This window comes from Homalodisca vitripennis, unplaced genomic scaffold (genome assembly GCF_021130785.1).
Source record: "Homalodisca vitripennis isolate AUS2020 unplaced genomic scaffold, UT_GWSS_2.1 ScUCBcl_2729;HRSCAF=7778, whole genome shotgun sequence".
Lineage (NCBI taxonomy): Eukaryota > Metazoa > Arthropoda > Insecta > Hemiptera > Cicadellidae > Homalodisca > Homalodisca vitripennis.
This window is the reverse complement of record NW_025778854.1, coordinates 26,487-48,557: the sequence shown is the minus strand read 5'-3', so window position 1 is coordinate 48,557 and position 22,071 is coordinate 26,487. Positions and strand designations below refer to the sequence as shown.

Below are 22,071 nucleotides of genomic sequence, written 5' to 3'. Positions count from 1 at the left end.
TTTTTGTCTGGCAGAAAAAAGCAATTAGAATATTAGCTGGATTATCATACCAAGAGTCTTGCAGACAACATTTTTCTAGGCTTAAAATTATGACCTTGGCATGTACTTATATTTTCTATAACCTAATATATGTAAAAGAAAATGAAGATAGATTTGAAACACATTGTACACTCCATGAGTATGATACCAGATCAAAAGATAATCTAAGAACTCCTAATATAAGGCCAGATAAATATTATAAAAGCCATAAATACCAGAAGTTAAAACTATTTAATAAACTTCCTATTTTTGTTAGAGCTTTACCTTTCAAACAATTTAAATCAAACATGTCAGAGTGGCTTAAGCTTAAGGAATTTTACAATGTTGAGGAGTACATGAAATGTGATATGTTGTAAATAACAAATATATATATATATATATATATATATATATATATATATATCACTTTTTCTTCCTGGATCACACCGACAATTGATACAATCTTGTACATGATTGTATAAATCATTATAGATGACCAAGCCCCTTCCTCTAACAAATTAGTAATACCCAAGAGCTCTTACTTTGATCATATCTTCCGAGAGACCCCGGCGCTTGAGAGCATCAACAAGTCCTGTGATATCGTTATTGGAATGTTTCTTGTAACGCAAAGCGTAAAGCAGCACCAGTCTGAGAGCCTCTTCATCACGAACTTTGCTGCCAACAAGGAGCGATCTCAACCTCTGTAACATCATATGTTCTGATTACATGTATCATGGTAAGGTTTAAAATATATGCGCACATAATAAATAATACAAACAAAATATCAAGTTTTTAAAAGAAACTGGAAGTTGGAACCTCACTGCACTCTAACTATTGGTTTTGGAAAAGCTAAAAAAATCAAAATGAACTAATGAGGAAATAGTGTTTCTCCAGTTGTTTGTGATCAGTAAGAATAACAAACAGCTCAAATTCTACATTTGAAGTTTGTTTTTGACGATGGAAGGATTGTGAAGGAAACAGGATTTTTACGGACATTTGTCATTGTTTAGTGATACAAAAAATCAGTAACACTAAGTTTCAAGATTTCTCTTCTTTAGGTAAATAACCAACCTAACAAATAATTATTACAAAATACGTTAAAGTAAAAAAATCTGCATTCGCCGACCAACCATCTACAACTGTGCTACGTATTGATTTCTAAGTATTGCATTATATTACTTTGTCTTTAATTTATTATTACAGAAAATATTTTAGTACAGTGAGCATGTATATTTCAGTATTCAGGTGAGTTTGGATTAGTTACAATTTGGATCTCATTTGTCTAATTATTTTTATAATTTCAATACATATTCTTCTCTTTAGTCTTCTTAACATAAAAATTCCCTTGAACGTTTTTAGGTACATAACAAATGTACTCTTATTTCAGGACAGATTATAAATTAATTCCAAAAAATGAAACTACAGAGAGATTGTGTTTGCATCTTAAACAAAACTACTGAATTTTAACTGCATTCTGTTTCTTTTTTATCCTTTAAATTTTTTCGAAATTTTGGTGAACAAAGCAAATACATTATTAATAATAAACTTTGAATGATCAGCACCAATACTGAAAAATAAGACATTAACGTAAATTATGAACAGCAATAGTCCTAAGACAGATGACTTGGGAACACCCGTTCAAAAGTAATAACCAAATTAGGAAAGGTTTCATTAAAAAGTTCTTATTTCATTGTGGAAAGAAATGAAAATGTCAACATGTTTTGCTTGACGATTTATTATCTTTTTCAGATTTTAAAATGGCTTTGCTTGCCATACACAAACAACGCTACTTTAATTTAATTTGAAACAAAATGTAAGATAGGTGAATAGATAGGATTTGTAAGATGATTAAATAATTCAATTCCTTTATTTTTATTTATAAAACAGAATATTGCAGTGTAACATTAGTATATCTAGTATATGTCTAGTCACAAACAAAGGTTGACACAACTTTTTCTTTTTATGAACGCCAATTCACCAGAAACATATTTTGGCTACTTGACGTTCTAACACTGCACATAAAACTTGTCGATCATTATATAAAGACTATAAATATTAAGAGCCAAGAATTATGTAGAGCAATATTATATTGTCTGATTTACCTGGAGCTGTTGAGAGTGCTGATTCTGACAAGCAAGCTCTTGTTCCATCTCAGATACTTCCAGTAAATTGCGCTTTCCAACCTGAGACGACAGCTCACTGATAACCGCCACATGTTTGGACACTGTTCCTGACATTTTCTGTAATTCATATTATGATGAAGTTACTGAACAACCATTTTATTACGGATATAAAAGTAGTAGAATTTTATTTTGAAATGCATTTATTGCTCTCTATTTGGCAAATAATGTAATTTACATATTATAAATAAACCTATTAATACTTTTTTGTTGTTAAAGTTCGCTATTGACAATGGAAGGTTTGAAAGGATAAGAAGATTTCGGACATTTGCCATCATTATATGTAACAAAATGTAAAACACAACGTTACGAGGATTGAAATCTATTCTCTTCACTAGGTGAAGAAATAGTTATTCCATTACAAAAGAAAGATAAAAAGAAGAGAATGAAAACATTGTGTTATACATTTTATAACATGTAACGATGGCAAATGTCTGAAATTCTATTAACACTTGTTCAGTTGTTCATTTGTTCAGAGAAGTGTTTGCACTTAGGTAAAAGTAAAATGTGCTTAAAAACACAACACAGGAGGAATGGAAAGCATGATTATATGCTTATCATGAGTGATAAATAACAGCATGCTTACGACACACTCTACTTTAATCATTTGGACACCAGGGCCTGAGAGGTCGGTACTACTCAAAATCACCAAGGGCTACTTATAAACTTTTGCAATGATTTACTGCTCTATACTGTTTATGTTTTATGTAAAATGATTTCTCTTTTGTTTTGTAGCTTTTTAGATTGGCTATCGATAAACATAAATTAAAAGTGCATTATACATATATATATATATATATATATATATATATATATATATACATGTTTTTCTTGTTTGAGTTCTTACCTTCTTTTTATGTCATAATTTATGTAAATATTTATGCAATTTATATTTATCTGAAGAAGTGTACTTAGATACACGAAAATTTATAAATGTTTTGAACCAATATACCGTGGTTTATTTATTGGAAGAGAATAACCTGTTTCTCTAAACAGAATAAAGAAGTTAGAAAACTTAAAGAAAGAATAAACAATTTATTTCTGTAAATATATATATATATATATATATATATATATATATATATATATATATTCTGTAGTATATATTGAATTGCTGAATTTGGTAATTTCTACAAAAAAAGAAATCTACATTTAATAATCACTTTAAACAACAAAATCTATAAAAAAATATTCATATAAATTGGAAGTATTTTTAATTGATAAAAAGGTTACATCTCATATTCATTAAATAATTACAGAATGTTTTTTTGAAAAATAGATTGACAAGAAATTCTTTTTATAAGCATGAAGTATGAAAGAAGAGTAAAACAACTAGAAACATAACAGGTGTGCCTAGGTCACTAGTGATATTAACTTTAGAATTGATAAAGGTATTCCTTATTTACATCAAAACAAAACCAAACCAGTTGAAACAAACTTTAAAAAGCTTGTAAATAAAGTTTCACTTCAAGCATATTAGCTAGGTAAGACAGAACCAAGAAAAAATGTATTCTTTGTTTTCTCACCTTAAACTGGGGGTAGTTTTCAACAAAGGCCTTCATATCTGCAATGCTCTCAACTTTCTGATGGCTCTTAGCCTTGCGCTGAAATTCGTCCATGAGCTGCTTCACAGTCTGTCCAATCTCTCCATAGTTCAGGTACAGATTCTATCAATCGAAAAGATGTAGATACACAACTTCATAGTGACTAGCCATCAGGTAAAAATCACACAAATGTTCAAACTGTAAATTAATGTACGGCTCTAAAATTGTCTTCATGGTCTTAAATACCAGTAGTGTACATAAATAAAAAAACTCCCAATAATACTGTGTAAATTAAAACAGATTTACCAAGAAAATCTACTAGTTTTATTTTAAAAAAGGTAAATAATAATGTGACGTGTCTTTTCTCAACACAACCATTTACTGTTAAGAATGACACGTATCGCATACCCTAGATGAGCCCAATCAAGCGGGGATTCGATCCAGGGGTCTAAATTTTATTCTTTTGGATTATGTATGGCAGTTGGGTTCGGATATATTGCTATCACCTAAGGTGGTGGTAACGTTGAAGCATTTAGTAAATCATCATTACCCAACTGGCCTTGAACAAATTAAGAATTTGAAATAAAATGATGTCAATAAATAAAACATTTACTATCATCAATTAAAGAAAACACAAAAGTGTAACTACCTAGATCTCTATCTAAATCAAAGCTACCTCAAATCGCAACACGCTGTATGCTATGTAAAATAGTATGAGCAAAAGTAATATCAACACTAAGAACAATATATAATGTTTAGTCAGTATCGTATTTACAAATATTAAGTAAGAAAAGTGTAAGAGAAATAATAATAGACCCAGAGCAATAATCTATTTGTTAGGTCCGTATTGCACGAACATAGATTAAGTAAGATAGTAAGTAAAATAAAGAACCAATAATACCGATAAACAATTTAAAGGTTAGGTCCGTATTGCACGAACATAGATTAAGTAAGATAGTAAGTAAAGTAAAGAAACAATAATACCAATAAACAATTTAAAGGTTAGGTCCGTATTACACGAACATAGTTTAAATAAGATAGTAAGTAAAGTAAAGAGCCAATAATACCAATAACCAATAACCAATTTAAAGGTTAGGTCCGTATTGCACGAACATAGATTAAGTAAGATAGCAAGTAAAGTAAAGAACCAATAATACCAAATTTAAAGGTTAGGTCCGTATTACACGAACATAGATTAAATAAGATAGTAAGTAAAGTAAAGAACCAATAATACCGATAAACCATTTAAAGGTTAGGTCCGTATTGCACGAACATAGAGTAAGTAAGATAGTAAGTAAAGTAAAGAACCAATAACCAATTTAAAGGTTAGGTCCGTATCGCACGAACATAGATTAAGTAAGATAGTAAGTAAAGTAAAGAGCCAATAATACCAATAACCAATTTAAATGTTAGGTCCGTATTGCACGAACATAGATTAAGTAAGATAGTAAGTAAAGTAAAGAACCAATAATACCAATAAACAATTTAAAGGTTAGGTCCGTATTACACGAACATAGAATAAATAAGATAGTAAGTAAAGTAAAAAGCCAATAATACCAATAACCAATAACCAATTTAAAGGTTAGGTCCGTATTGCACGAACATAGATTAAGTAAGATAGTAAGTAAAGTAAAGAGCCAATAATACCAATAACCAATTTAAAGGTTAGGTCCGTATTGCACGAACATAGATTAAGTAAGATAGTAAGTAAAGTAAAGAACCAATAATACCAATAAACAATTTAAAGGTTAGGTCCGTATTACACGAACATAGATTAAATAAGATAGTAAGTAAAGTAAAGAGCCAATAATACCAATAACCAATAACCAATTTAAAGGTTAGGTCCGTATTGCACGAACATAGATTAAGTAAGATAGTAAGTAAAGTAAAGAGCCAATAATACCAATAACCAATTTAAATGTTAGGTCCGTATTGCACGAACATAGATTAAGTAAGATAGTAAGTAAAGTAAAGAACCAATAATACTAATAAACAATTTAAAGGTTAGGTCCGTATTACACGAACATAGATTAAATAAGATAGTAAGTAAAGTAAAGAGCCAATAATACCAATAACCAATAACCAACTTAAAGGTTAGGTCCGTATTGCACGAACATAGATTAAGTAAGATAGTAAGTAAAGTAAAGAGCCAATAATACCAATAACCAATTTAAAGGTTAGGTCCGTATTGCACGAACATAGATTAAGTAAGATAGTAAGTAAAGTAAAGAGCCAATAATACCAATAACCAATTTAAAGGTTAGGTCCGTATTGCACAAACATAGATTAAGTAAGATAGTAAGTAAAGTAAAGAACCAATAAACAATTTAAAGGTTAGGTCCGTATTACACGAACATAGATTAAATAAGATAGTAAGTAAAGTAAAGAGCCAATAATACCAATAACCAATTTAAAGGTTAGGTCCGTATTGCACGAACATAGATTAAGTAAGATAGTAAGTAAAGTAAAGAGCCAATAATACCAATAACCAATTTAAAGGTTAGGTCCGTATTGCACGAACATAGATTAAGAAAGATAGTAAGTAAAGTAAAGAACCACTAATCTTAAATTTAAAGGTTAGTTCCGTATTTCACGAACATAGATTAAGTAAGAAAGTAAGTAAAGGAAAAGAATACCAAGAATAATACGTTATAAGTAAATTTCGTGTGGCACAACATATAAAAACGATACAGAATATTAATGAAAGGTTAATTATGTATAGTATAGTAATTGAAGTAATATATTACCAATAGCAAGAAGAAATCGATACGTCCGTATCTCACGAACAAGTCGGCAGGAGTGAGGTTAAGATCGCAGCGCAGTGTACGTCTTATCGTCGTGATAGGATGGTGTAGAATGACCTCTCGCTCCTCTGCTGGCCGGTCCGTCTGACGAGTTTGCGTTGGAGCGCATGCGCGACTTATCGTTCATGCCGCAACCCGTCAAGCGGCGAACATGTCGTGGCACGATAGCTGAGGCGAACTTGTTTTATCGATCCCGTTAAGCATTGTTGACGGGAAAACTAATCCCACAATAAATCTTGAATGGACGACCCAAGATAATAAAAAAAATACACTGTACATTTTAGTACCTCACAATAAAAAGAATCAGAAGAATATGTTCTACGTTTATAGTATCAAATGTACTTAAAACATTGCTGTTTTTGTAATACTGCCATATGACTCACTACCTCAGTGTGAGTTCAGTGATGGACAGGACAGGTTCTCCTGCTTACCACTGTAGTACCAGTTATACTGTTTCTTTATGCGCAAATGTTCTCGGAACCCACTTGGTTCATTTTCTCTGTTGTGTATTGTGTTTGTTGTATTTATTTTATCATGACTATAGGAAGATATTAAATTCAATGAGCACCTGTTTTCTGGCTGAGAAGAATCCGTTTCGAGTTCAGACAGTTCTGATGATGACATTTTTTAACACTGTGAGAACGGGTATTAAAGTTTTGGGGGGTTTCTGCGTGTGCCAGTGGGCTGAAAAACCAGTGAAGAATCGAGCATAGACTGAGAGAAGATTAGCATCAGTAATGGTGGGGTGCTAATACAGCCCTGAAAATGACATCAAGTCCACAAAGGTTATTGGACACCTTCAATTGACATTTTGTACATCCAGACGTCATTTTTGGGTGAGTAACACAATTTGTCTTTTTCACATTTTGCGGTCATATGTCCCTAATTTCTCACAGCAAATGTGTTAAGTAATCATATTACCACTTAAAACTTAATATATTGACGGCTAAAATATCTCAATCATGAATGTGGAGTGCACTATTTGTGATTAAAATAATAAAGAGAAATAAAATACATTAATACTAACGCACTGTACTTACTGTTAATTTATTAAGTAAGACTTACATTGGCATAGAAGTCATCATGTTCAGCAGAGAGCACAACTTCCTTTAATTCTTTGGATATGCCAGGAACATGGCTCAAGTTCACTCGGTTGTTGGAAATTGTGAGCAGTTCATGAACCATTGCCTGATATGTCCACTGTAACATATTAAATTGTTTGTGTTTTCATTATTTGTGAGTTAATGAAGAAACACTTTTAAAGTGGTATTTTGTGAGATTTGCTCAATACAATATGATACAGCTGTTGAATACTGTGTCCCAATGCGGATAAACAGCTTTTGTGTATAAGAAGTTAACTATACTAAACACACTATACTATCATACATAACCGTGAATTTCCCAGATGAAAAGCTCTTTAGCATCCAGCCCATTTTGGTCTATTTATAAGTTTTCTCTATCATAATGCAACAGTTTCTCTCTCCAACAGTATAAGAAATGCTCATTGTCCAAATCCATGCATTGAGTTTGATGATGTTTTCGAGTACACAGTATATAGAAAGATAATTTGTAAAGAAACGCCTTCTTTACTACCATTATTGTACTTAGGTGTTAGAATGTAAATAAAAAATGGTTACAGTGAAATTTTCTGAAAAATACATACCAAAAAGGTTGTCTGAATCATACAAAAATCTAGATATGCAAAGTAAAGAGAATTTCACCGTGTATTGATTAAATCATTTTGTAACACACAAAATAGTCCAATGGTGACTGGTGTATCTGAATCCCTTCTTTACATCTTGCTTGGAAACAGTTCCTTATTATCGTTTGAGGATAATATGAATTAATCAATGAATTAGTTGACCAAGGAAGTGCAGACCAAAATGAAGCAATAGTAATTTGTCTTTTGATAGCCACACTCATCAATATAATAAGGAAAGCTTGATTTTCATTTACACTAACAGGTTTTCAAGATTTTAATGTACTTCGTGCTTTCATTCTGTCCCAGTTGTTATCAACAATTTCTCTTGCATACTTATTTGTAAATTGCACCATAATTTCAATTAAAGGAATGTTGAAGAAAAATTTGAATTATATGCACTTGAAAGGAGTTTGGTGGAGAGCAGTGCTTACTACAACTGTTCCTGAAAACTTATGGAGTGGTTTGGTCTACAATCAATATCATTGGTTTCACTGACATCCACCCAACCAAATCCCTCCTTAGACTCTTCCGAAGAGCTATTATTGCCATCCCTATTGATACGCCTAGGTCTGGGAGGTACTATTCTGTGGCTTTGTAGATCAGGCCTAGCCCCTTGATGCCGAGGTGATTCATTATCAGAAGAATCACTGTGAGATTCATTCAAGTCTGTAATGATTCTCACATTTATTCTATTTAATCCTAACCCCCGAATACTTGTAGAAGTTGTTCTATTGGATTCGGGTGTATCTTTATCATCATCACTATAGATAGATCAACAACTGAATTGAACTTGACACTTTTTCATATTCTAAAATATCACTCATAAAATTACCAGAGAGATCAGAAGGTTCTAAAATTCTGCATATTGTATGTTCACTAATAGGTGAATGATAACGCTTATAATAATATATAATAAGAAATTAATAGATTGCACCATAATCAAAACATCACAAGTACATATGTAAATAATGACAAATCAACAGGTGACAACTGACAGAACAAAAAAAAACAGATTATCCAACTTTAAAATCAAAATACAGCTGTATAGTTGGCTGTATAAACTAGACAATTCCTAACTTGGAAAGATTATTTTATTGTGGTTTCAAAACAATAATGACATGTTTATCAGTACTGATGGAAAGTTTTTTAAATATTTTGTACAAACATCCTAAAATAGGATGCTGCAATCTATCCATCAACTACCGATATCCTAAAAAGAGAATGTTGGCACTAAAAGCGCTAAGATTGTACACAGTATAAAACTGTAGTTTTGAGGATTACTAACATATTTGTATTGGTATTTATAAGCTTTTTCATCATTTTAACCCTTAAACTGGCAATCATGGGATCTTCCGTTGTTTAAGGAATGTCTCAACTGGCATCAATGGATATTCCGTTAATAGAATCACTCACTTATTACAGTACTCATATGGTCGAAAAACCATATAATTTTTATACAATTGGAAACGTGATGAACAGCTGAATAACGTAACGTCTTTATTAGTTCCTTCATGTTAATTGTGACGTCAGTGATAGTCTCCAAAAACAAGTGATGATTAGTTTGTTCGTCCATGCATTTTTTCCGTTTGCTGACTAATACTATTATGTCAGCAGTGAAAATATCTTGTTTTCATAATTGTTTTGAGGCAAATATATATCATAAAGTATTGATTTAAGTATTTTGATTTATCTTTTTATATTTATATTAGGTGGTCTAGAGTATGATGTGATATAAATCTATGTGTTTTATTCTATAATTTTATATATAAAAATGTATGTTTATTATGAATTTCCAAATAAATTGACGTTACATTGAACATTTCTGACCTTTTTTAATATAGAAGACATTTTCATTCCTTCCACAATTTTAATTTATTTTAAAAGCGGTTTTTCAGTTCATGAGATTTCTGACCTTGCCATTCACAGGAGTAAATCAGCCACTGTACTATGCAATAGAGCCCACCTCCTTATTTTACTACTTTAGAAGCTCCCATAATAGAGACAAAGTTCCTCTAAACCACCTCTTGTCAGTATCCTAGCATATTACTTGTATATTTATCTCAATTGAGCTGAGCAAGTAGTGGCTATAATCTATAAATTCACGAGTATGAGTGACTTAATTTTCTAAGAATAATAGGTGACAAAATATAAATTCAATTTTACAATCAAAATCAGTAAAATTCTGAGCAATCGCAAATTGGATCACATAAAAACAACACTAAGATCCAATAGTCAAAGACATGACAAGACCTTGACACCTCAGATTCCAAATGAAAACGTTTAGTGCAATAGAAAAGATATCTTCCTAAATCTGAAACTTACTTGACTCAAGAGTGGAGTAATGGGATCATCTCTTCGATCCAAGATTAGTAGCAAAGGTGCAGGATCAGTTGGGCGATAGTCAAACAGTTTCTCTTCTTTTGACAGTACTTCCTATAAAACATTTGAATACAAACTTTAATAAATTACTGCTACTCACGATATTAAATATTGTAGGAGATAAATTTATTTTTGTTTTTCTGCACATCAGTTGACTGTGCTTAATAATTTGGGTTTATTTCAGTTAGTTCACTTTTACATAGATAATTAACAACTAATGTCATTATAGTACTAAACAATTACAGAAAATGTATTATATGCAAAACATTGATCGTTCACAATTAGATTTGTTTGACCATTTAATCAGAGTGCAACAGTAGGATTTGATAAATTGTAGCTATAATTAAGAGAAATTTCCCAACTACACCAGAATTAATATCTCCATACAACTCGTACTTTACAATAAATCGTACCATTACCTGCAAAGCTCTACATTAAATCACACATTTTCAAGAAAATTCAAACAAATCTAATAGCATATGAAGCCTTAGAAATAAGCGAAAATTTGGTCCTATCTGAACAAAAGAAGAAAAGGCCACATATTAAGCTAAAAGATAATGAGAGATATCAACAGATCACCAGGTATAAAATACAATCTTTTAGGGTGAAAATAAACTAATAGTGCATCAAGAGTGAGCATTAGGATTCAATCTAAAGTGGTATGTGTTTTTACTTTGACTTCACTAATGATTGATTACATGAAAGTTCATGAAACTTTAGTAAGGAATGAATTACTAGTTTTAGAAGTATGTCTCAGTAAAACATTAGGAGAGGAACAATGTTTAAAAGGATGAGTTTGAAGAGGGGGGGGGGTGTTTGGAGTATGAATAGCACATAAGGTACAAAAGCAAACATGCGAGGAGAATGGGATGGAGAGAACCAAGAAGAACAAGGACAGTTAAATTAATTGAAGGATGGAATAAAGTAGATAAGACTGGTTGGGAAGGACTAATTTAAAACAAATACTTTAAAAGTGTTAAAAATATGATATTACACACTAACTCAATGTAGAGGCTCAATAAAATATTTAATTTATCTGACCTAAACAAAATATGGCTATGTCATCAGATAAACATATTTCATATAACAGTAAAATGAATTAAAATTATACTCAAACCATATTAACTACCAATACATGATGAAAACAAGCATATAACATACAATAACTACTAATATGTACTGTATTAACATTTTAATATAGAGATTTTCACAAGCCCACCTACAGTCTGCTGAGGAAGACCATAAGTACAAACATGGAGTTGACATACAGCATGTTTGATGTATTACTGACTTATAAGTATTATATAATTTTGGTAAGACTTATATATTTTAAACTACATTATAGTTGTGTTAATTTAGTTATTCCTCTGAGGAAGAGACTGCATTGTAGTTCTCAGAATGTTATGTTACTACTGATTTTTTTGTATTACTGAACGATGGCAAATGTCAGAAAAGGTTCTTCATGGGTGGCAGATTTGTATGCAGAGGGTATTTCAAAGATATGAAAAGTGCAAGAATCTGTTTGGCAACTATGTAGAAAAATAGGAAAAAGTTATAATGTTTAGATGCATATAATAAAATATTTGTATCTTCACTAATTTACTTTTTATTTCATAACAGAGGTTAATTTCTGGGTAAACCTCGTAGTAAATGATAAAACTTTACTGAGATAACTTACCCTGATTTTCTCTGCGAGTCGTTTGGCCATGTCTGATGACTGCTGGTAGCGGATGAAAGGACATTTCTTCAGCGACAGAAGTACCGCTGTGATACCCTGAGCACATCGAGTCAACTGCAGCGGGTCCCAAGCAAGACCTATAAGGGTTCCATAATGAGAAATGAACTATTCTTATGTTCTTAAAATGCAGTATTCATATTAAATGAATGTACAATGACATTCTTTGATTAAGTTGAGTCACTACTTCACAATATTCTTTTTTACTTTACTTTTTTTAATTTATGTATTTCATAAAAGCAATATATACAAGCATCTGTTTTGAACAAAATTCTCTTTTGATATAAGGTCTGTTAAAAAATATCTACATTCCTAATCATTATGTGACCCACTGTATCGGACCAGGTTTATATATGGAGAAGAGACCCTTCCAAGACTGCCATCAGGAGTTTTGCTGCACTTTTCTCCGTCAGCGAGTCACAGCACTCGTTATTTTGTATGTTATTACATGTTAATACATTGCATTTCTCTACAAGACTTTTGTTATAGTGGAGAGCGACATAAGTAGATGTAATAACATACAAAATACAACCAGTGTGTCATTGACTGGGTAAAGCACAGAGAAATTCCTCACAACTGTCTCGGAAGGGTTCCCCTCCATTCCCATATCTGGTCTGAGATAGTTAGTCACGTGATAATCAGACACCAACAAATCTGAAAGGTAATGATGTGACAACGTCTTATAATTCGATGGAGCCGGCTGCACGCACCAGAAACCATGAAGTCATGCAGCGTTACCTCGCTCTGAGGTGTTCCATTTAAGGCTTGAAGTGCAAGCGAGAGCGTGGAACATCTATACTTGAGTAAGCGATGCGTCCGCGTGGACAGCTGCTATACAATTTACATTTACATGTTTTTGTCAAGTATGAAGTGCAGTGAAAAGGGAATGTGGTGTCAATTGTTTATAGCAACGATAATTGCGGCGATAAAGGTAATGATTCTTTCGAAATATGAAATATATGTTTAGTGATATATTGTCGAATATTCGTGCTTTCATTATTAAAATAAATAGCATTGGTCTGCTAGTGCAGCGATTGAAGGTTATGTTATAATTGACAAAACTATAACAATAAGTTAACAGAACTATTTCACAATGAGTATAAAATCAATGGCTTTACTATTCGATCAAAATAATTATCGAGCGTAGCTATGATTTCAAAAAATTAAAACATAAATGTTAAATCTTCCACATATCATAACAACGTGTCTGAAATGACAGGTTGGACCAGCCAGCCGTCAAAGGGAACAACTTTCTCCTATATCAAACACATTGAGGCGGGCTTTTTAAAAGCTAGAGTTACAAAAATTTTAATGACGTTTCCAAATTTTAAATTTAAGATTTATGAACAATAATTTAATCACAGTTTATTCTTATAATAAATTATTCAAAATTATAACTTTTTTACAAAAAATTACAATTAAATTTACAAAAATAATTAAGTAACTTTTCCTACTTTTCCTATCATCGTCCTATTCTCAACAGAATAACACAAATTGTAAGAAGTTAAATATCACACATGTTTAAAAGTTGTAAAACAATTGCTCAACGCACATACATACTTGTAAAAACTATGTACATTGTAAAAAAAATTGAAATAATTGTATTTATGCGAATCATTTAACTCCTTCTCTATATCCATACAAAATATCTATCAAACAAATAAAATTAAAATTTTCTTTTGAAAAATGCAACCATTCCATCAGTATTTTCTTATGACGTTGTCACGTTCAACTATCGTCAGTAAACCGACTTTACAGTCAACCAGTTTTTTTTTCATAAAATGTATAAATTCCATGCTATTATATCGTCAACTGTAAATGCTTAATTCTTCTAGTCAAAAACGTGTCGAAGTTGTACAAGTACTAATTTATTTCTAAGTGCTGGGTTCATTAGGTTATCACAATTAATTTCTCAGATAATAGGGAATCAAATGTATTATTTATTGCATTTAAAATACAGAATTTACAATGTGATTTTATACAGAAATTGATAGTTAGGAAAGTTCACATTCAAAAAGACATGAAACTCAGACCAATAATACTGAGAACAAAGATACATTAAAGTAAAGATGAAAACAAGTAAAGAAACAATACAACTCCATATTACTAATTACTCTAATATGCTCAATAGTTTACTAACCTTGAGCACAGGATGGAATGTTGAGGGAGAAGAGATGAGGACTGATGGCTAGATAGTCTCCGTAAAACTCCTGGACCTCTCGAACCACTTCATGCTCGTCACATTCAGCCAAAGTCTTCACATCTGCCTTGGCTATGATGTTGCTGAAATCTGTCAAACATTTTCTTTCATTAATATCGGAATATATATATATATATATATATATATATATATATATGGAATTTGGGAAGAGAGACATTTAAAAGAGTAGTATTAAAATCTCAAGGAGTTATCATTCAAAGTCAATCATCAATCAATTCAAAGAGAGTAGAGACAGAGATGGACTCGAAGCAAAATATGGTGATTGCTTCAATCGATCCTTCAATCTTGGACTTAAATTTCGATGCAACTGTAATAAATATCACCTCTTTAATAGACGAAAGCACTTGAGAAATAACAGTTTATTTTAAATTCACACAACATTTTTCTTCCTTCATTTTTGGATTCTGTGATGTTCTGATGGTCCAGTCTACAGTAGGAGTGTTTGCACAATAAATGAATTTTTTTCTAAAATCTCTTTTCTGTCCTCCAGTTCAAAAACATTAACTTTAAAAATATCAAGATAATTTTACGTGTTACAGGCTTACCCAAAGTGTTGACATTATCAAAATAATGTATTTTTTGTATATTCTAATATAGTTTCGGTCATGTCTATAAAATTTATAGAACATATTGATAAAGATACGGTTTGTACAGTGGAGAGGTAAATCTAAAAATTTAGCAAATCTAAAGAAGTTTCCCACTTCACGTTAAATATATTTATTACATTAAAACTAATCAATGGTATGTTATTTAGAAACTAAATTAATATAAAGGTAGAGTACATTCTTCAGATAAAGTGTTTTAATTGAAAACTTATATATGCTAACAAGTGTGAGCTGTTAATAATGAACCAGTGTTGGACCTCAGAGGGAGCTACAATGTATTGAGTATCCTCACCATTGCTCACAGTATACACATGTCACAATGACATTTTTTTCGGTGTACTACTTCGAAGCACGTGTACATGTACCCCACACAATACCTTCTTTTGCTGAGATCTTCGACTGATTCAAAATACACAGTGCTTATAACAGCTAATTATAATTCTGTTTCTTTACACGAAGTTATTTCAAGAACAGTCCATTACACATCACAGACATGAATGAAATAGTACACAAGAAACATTAAAGTTACCAATTTTTAGTTTAAAACAAAACATAAACATTGCTACAACAGTTCATGGTACGTCAAGCAATAAACTTAGGTTTAAAATTAAGTACACTTACAAATGTAATACACGCCATATTTAGGATACTTCAATTCTCTGGAAAGAAGAGTTATATTTTCTTTTGTTGGTCTTAAAAAAGCAATGCATTTCAGATGTTTCATTGGCTCCAACATGCCACCAGAGTCAAGGCGTTGGAATAGGTAAACTTCCTTTTGCAAGATTTCTGACTGACTATACACCATACTCACGATGCTGGTCTGTTGAAAAATAATACACTAATTAGTAATCAAAAGCACTTATTATATAGGGTTAACACAAAACATTTAATTAATACGTAAATTTAAGCAGATGATATGGATATATTTGAACTTAATTATGATTTTAAAATAATTAAGTTATTTTTAAGTTGGAAAATAAATATTAATGAGATGATATAGAAAAGTAGGTAAAGAATAACTGGACTACAAGAATGTCTTTAAAATGATTTAAAACAAAAATTATATTCTGTGCTGTACTGGAATGAAATTTGTAATCACATTTCTACATCAAAATTTTAATGGAGTTTTCCTGTGCCTAAAACTGGTTACTATAGATAATAAGTGCAACAAAACCAGTGTGGAATTCAAGATAAAGGAGAGGAATATGTAGTCAACAAACTGTGTTGCTCCATGAGAATGCTAAGCCCTTTGCTATAAGCAAATCCCATACTATCAACTGTACCCCAAATCAGGCATTGTCTGGCAACCATTAGAGGTGAGTTCTAGCAAATGGAACCTGCCTCATTGCAACGCTCTACTAATGGAACGGTAATTACAACAATACAAAATTAAAAGGTTCCACTGGAATTTGCTGAAGTGCTCAAACATGTGGTGGCCTTTTCACCCCATTAGGAGTGGATCAGATTTTGTGTCCCTTCTACCACTCGAACTCATCATTTATTAGGACTTGAAGAACTGAGCAGTAACAGAATTGAATGGAATTTTATTGCATTATTTTCTCAAACATATAATAAAACAATCTCATGAATGATTAACAAAATAGAGAATGGGCCACCTGAAAATTTTAAGGTCAGAGAATTCTCAGTCAAGGATGTTCAGTTAGCTTTTAATAATCTAAGAAATAGTGCTAGTCTTGATCTAGACCTAAAGGCAAACATTTTAAAAATATCTTCTTACCACATTGCAGTGCGGTACTGACTTACTTGCTCAATTTATGTATTATTCTATGATCTTTTTCCGACATATTTAAGCTGAGCAAAAGTCGTAGCTGTGCATGAAAAAGTTCCATGAATACAGTGCCAATTTTAGACTGATCTCCATCATACATACAGTGTCAAAGGAACGTCTGGTACACTCTCAACATATGCACTTCTTGGAAACTAATAAATTATTGTCTTGCACTCAGTTTGGTTTTAGACTCAAAGATATGTCAAAGATATGGTGGATAAATTGTCATATTTCTTTGATGACAACAAGCCTGTTAAGTTTTTTCAAAAACTATTTGGAGGGCAGACATCAGTCAGTCTTGTTAATAGAGAGTTCTCCACAACCAGAGAGGTCCAACATGGTATGCCCCAGGGGTCGATTCTGGAGCCCGTCCTGTTTGTAATGTCACACATTAACGATCTGCCAATTATTGTTGCCTCTGATAAAGGATATTGTTTTTTTTATTTGCAGATGATCTAGACTTATGTGTTAAGACATCTAATACTATAAGCTCGGCTACAGTGCTTGATGAACGGTCCACTTCTACATTACATTGGTTTTACACAAATAAATTAAGTTTACCTGGTTACAAGGTCCAGGATCTTAGGATTAACCTTAGCAGCAGAAATTAAGATGATACTTCACTTAAATTACTAGAAACCATATCTATACTGATCTGTACATTAAATGTAAACTTTCTAGGTATTTAAATTAAACTGATTTTCACAATTATGAAACCACATAAAGGCACAACATTAATACAGTCAGGTGAATGTAAAATGGCACCTAAAAGAGTTTTAGTTGTTAGCACATAAAGTTATTTAATGCATTAGCACAGAGTTTAGACCTTTGCCCTTAAAAATTTAAGATCAGTATTTAAGATTATATTAATATTTGTATGTCTCTCCAATGTCCAGGATTATTATACAGTAGTATTGATTTTAATTAATTGCAATTTTATTTACCATCTTCTTCATTTTAACTTAGCTTATTAGCTAATTTTAATGATTGTGGGCGTTGTAATGCAACTTGTTGTCCTTTACAATGAAGATTCTTAACTCTTTATATAGCCTATACAATACTTTCTAATACCGTACTAAAACTAAAGATTATACTGAAAGATTGTATGAAAACAGTGAACATACAATAATTATTAAAAGTACATATACATGTCAATGATCAGTACTTTCCTGTACCAGATCGTCCAACCGACTGGAAATGCCTCTGGCCATCAGTGCAGGCTTCGGTGGCACCACCTTGCATTTCTTGTAAAAAATAAGAAAAACATCCCTCTAGATTGTACCCAAATTCAAGCTTAGATCACATAAGCGCTCATAAAAGGTTATCTTTAAATTTGGTACAACTAATAACATATATATGATAACCTAATCTATACCTAGTTATATTGTGTAAAAACTCTCCGGTAGGGCATTAGGCTCTCAATAAGGGCGACAGACTACCAAAACGGTAAGCCGGCTTGGGTAGGGTCATAGACTCTTTAAAAAGGTGGTTGGCCCTTAGCTAGGCAAGACAGTTAGGTAGGTAGGATAGGTAAGTTTTCGTAACCTCATGAACAAAATACTATTTATTTACTGTTATTCTCATAGTTTTTCGTTTTTTATTTCAGTATTTTAGGTCTAAGGTTGAGAGATTAAGACATTCCCTAGGCTACATTTTAATAAGCAGCACCAAACACTATCAGATGATGATTATGGATTTTAAAAATTGATACTATTGAATACAAAATTTCACCTGTAGAATTTCATAAATAATCATTGCCAGCTTTCTTTATTTAGACAAGTGACATCATTACGAGCTGTTGCTAGTGACATCATTATCAGCAGTGGTTATTTCGGGTACTTTGGGATTATACCGACCACACCAGTATGAAGAACACAAAAATATAAATTTATAGAAACAAACATGATAGAACGAAAAAACAACTCTTTAATTACAAAATTACAAGCATTTCCAGGTATTGTGATCGGTATTGTTGTCGCTGTTATCTTATCTTTCTCGAGAATTCCGATTACGGCAGGCCGCGCGGCATCACATGATTTGCACGGTAGGTACATAATTGCCTTTCCATTACAATTCAATTTATATTTCTGATCAGACCCTCTAGAATTTGATATTTTACTGATAGGTACTATCTCAAAGGATGTTTTTCGGTACTTTGGGATTATACCGACCACACCAGTATGAAGAACACAAAAATATAAATTTATAGAAACAAACATGATAGAACGAAAAACAACTCTTTAATTACAAAATTACAAACTTACAACGATTATCAATTGTTATGTCGCTGTTATCTTATCTTTCTCGAGAATCCCGATTACGGCAGGCCGCGCGGCATTACATGATTATTTAAGTTTTTTGCACGGTACATAATTGCCTTTCCATTACAATTCAATTTTATTTCTGATCAGCCCCTCTAGAATTTGATATTTTACTGATAGGTACTATCTCGAGGGATGTTTTTCTTTCGTTGACATCAGCGCGGGCTTTGGCAGCACCTTTGGGGCCGTAGGCACTCGCATTTTGGATGGCGGAGTGTGATCAAGAATAAAAACAAGTTTTATGTGTTTATTCTTTTCAATAAAGAGTTTAGTTTTTGTTTGGTAATGTTTGTTTTTGGTGAATTTTTGTGTTTGGAGAAATGTAGCGGTAAAACACGGACGTACAACAAAGCGACGCATCAGCTAAACGGGCGGCGCACGTTATCTACTAGACCGCTCGACTTTGACCTCTGTCTGAGGATGGGGAGGGGTTTGCGATAAGACAATTCCTGTTTTATATTGACGAAATATTGTTCTACGCTAATCTAGTAACCAGTAGAAGCAAAATGTCAAATAACGATTCATGTCTGGGTGTGGTCGGTATAATCCCAAAGTACCTGTTTTTCTTTCGTTGACATTAGCGCGAGGCAGCACCAAAGGTGCTGCCGAAACCCGCGCTGATGGCCGGAGGCACTCGCATTTTGGGTAGCGGAGTGTGATCAAGAATAAAAACAAGTTTTGAGTGTTTTTTCAATAAAGAGTTTAGTTTTAGTTTGGTAATGTTTGTTTTTATTGAATATTTGTGTTTGGAGAAATGTAGAGGTAAAACACGGAAGTACAACAAAGCGATGCACCAGCTGAACGGGCGGCGAGACTCTGCAATCACGTTATCTACTAGACCGCTCGACTTTGACCTCTGTCTGAGGATGGGGAGGGGTTTGCGATAAGACAATTCCTATTTTATATTGACGAAATATTGTTCTACGCTAATCTAGTAATCAGTAGAAGCAAAATATCAAATAACGATTCATGTCTGGGTGTGGTCGGTATAATCCCAAAGTCTTTGTTATTATTTATTTTGTTTATGTACGAGAAGGCTAGTGACATCGACAAAAACAATAGCAATGAATATGTAAATATTGCCTCACAATGTTTTTATAAACACTGAGCAATGAATTTTAAATGGTAGCAAGAAAAGGAGCTAGCTCCTCAAAAAACGAGGTATCCTGAAAACTAAATTAAAGGCGGAAATCAAATAGAACCTTCATACTGGAAAAAGTATGAACATTTAATCAAAACTGAGAGTGAATACGGAAGATGCTCTAGTGTTTCGCTACAAGAAAACTCAGAACAAACACGTTTGCAAAAAACGCACTTAAGAAGACTTTTTTGATCATTTTAAATTTGGTATTATGAATATACCAACAATCATGCACTATTTTAGTTTAAACTTTTGAATTAGTGAATGTAGTTTTGACGGCACCAGTACCTGCAGAAATATTATTTCAGATTGGCTAAAGTAACCGTAAGTACTATGCAGCTAAAACAGACTTTAAATAAAGTTTATTTATTTTATGTCATCTGAAAAAATACATTTCTTTTACATATAAAAGTATAATTTCTCTATATTAACATTTTTAAAGCCTAACATGTAATTCAACTCGACATCATCATTGAAAATTGTTTCAAATCAAAACCATGTTTGGAAATAAATTTAATGTGTTTTTATTGACTGATGGCGGCAAGAACAGTGACCTACGTGTCTTCTTTGTTTCACAAGCATTCATGTTTATCCTTGAAAATGCATACGGTAATTATATGTTATAGTTTTTTTGTAATAATATTAATTATATATTATATTTTAATTTGTAAATTATATAATATTTATACATTAACTTCAAGCTTGAAAATCCAAACCATATCGTTTTTTTAAATATCATTACATTATTTGGTCTGACATTTTGCTTTCAGTCCTTTTCATGATGATGATGATGATGAATATCGATGATCCCATTATTAGATAATCAACATCTGATTGTGTTGGTGGCCGCTTATTATATTGCAGCCATTCCCTACATTAAGACTTATGGAATTCTTAATAGGTCTACCACACTTTTTTATATTCCTATCCTTAACACATTTAAGTACTTTCTACTAAAAAAATAATGCAAGTGAGGCTTGAAAAACATTTGGAAATAATTATCTAAATATTTAATATCAAGTTACATACCGTATGTTTATCCATTAGTAATAATTTCATTCCAGGGCCACTTTCCTCGGTCATCTTTGTTATATACATTTTAACAGCCTGAACAACATTCATGATGGTGAGATTTTCGAGCAAGTGAGCAATTTTATAATTTATTGCCTCTAAATTTCACACAAACCAAATCAACTCAAAACTCAATGATTTACATCATTTTAAGAATATCACATTCTTTTAACATGGATATATAAAGTGTACAATAATCCAAACAATAACTAATAACTACGTTACTAAATGATAAAATGTTATACTATACTGAATTTTTCTAGAGAAAAATTAACAATTTGAGGAGTTAAGTAATTTGTAAATAAATAAGAACTTTATTCTTCTAAAATGTCAAGATCAGCTGTTACAATACTGCTACGATTTCCATTTTTTTTCTAAGCATTTATACCATGAAGCTAGACGAATTTTACATTTTTTTTATTGTTTAAGCCCCGAGCTATTCCGGCTTCCATGTACACTGTTTTTAACCACCGTAAAGTTAGCGTCACTTTATCGTCCGTTTGTATTCCGTGCAACAATGTTGCAGTCAACAATCTGAAGGCGCTAACAAACATTCAAAAT

General features: G+C 32.0%; 1 protein-coding gene across 1 annotated transcript; it reads right to left on the bottom strand.

The window, feature by feature from the left end:
* Window positions 1–521: 521 nt before the first annotated feature.
* LOC124372193 (vacuolar protein sorting-associated protein 45-like) lies at window positions 522–21,845 on the bottom strand. The gene is made up of 9 exons (XM_046830560.1): window positions 21,469–21,845; window positions 15,810–16,008; window positions 14,503–14,652; window positions 12,306–12,442; window positions 10,571–10,681; window positions 7,612–7,746; window positions 3,725–3,865; window positions 2,121–2,258; window positions 522–719 (listed from the first exon to the last, which is right to left on the bottom strand). Exons 1-9 carry the CDS (start codon window positions 21,559–21,561, stop codon window positions 537–539), a joined length of 1,287 nt encoding a protein of 428 aa, XP_046686516.1. The 5' UTR covers window positions 21,562–21,845; the 3' UTR covers window positions 522–536.
* Between the last annotated feature and the right edge of the window lie 226 nt (window positions 21,846–22,071).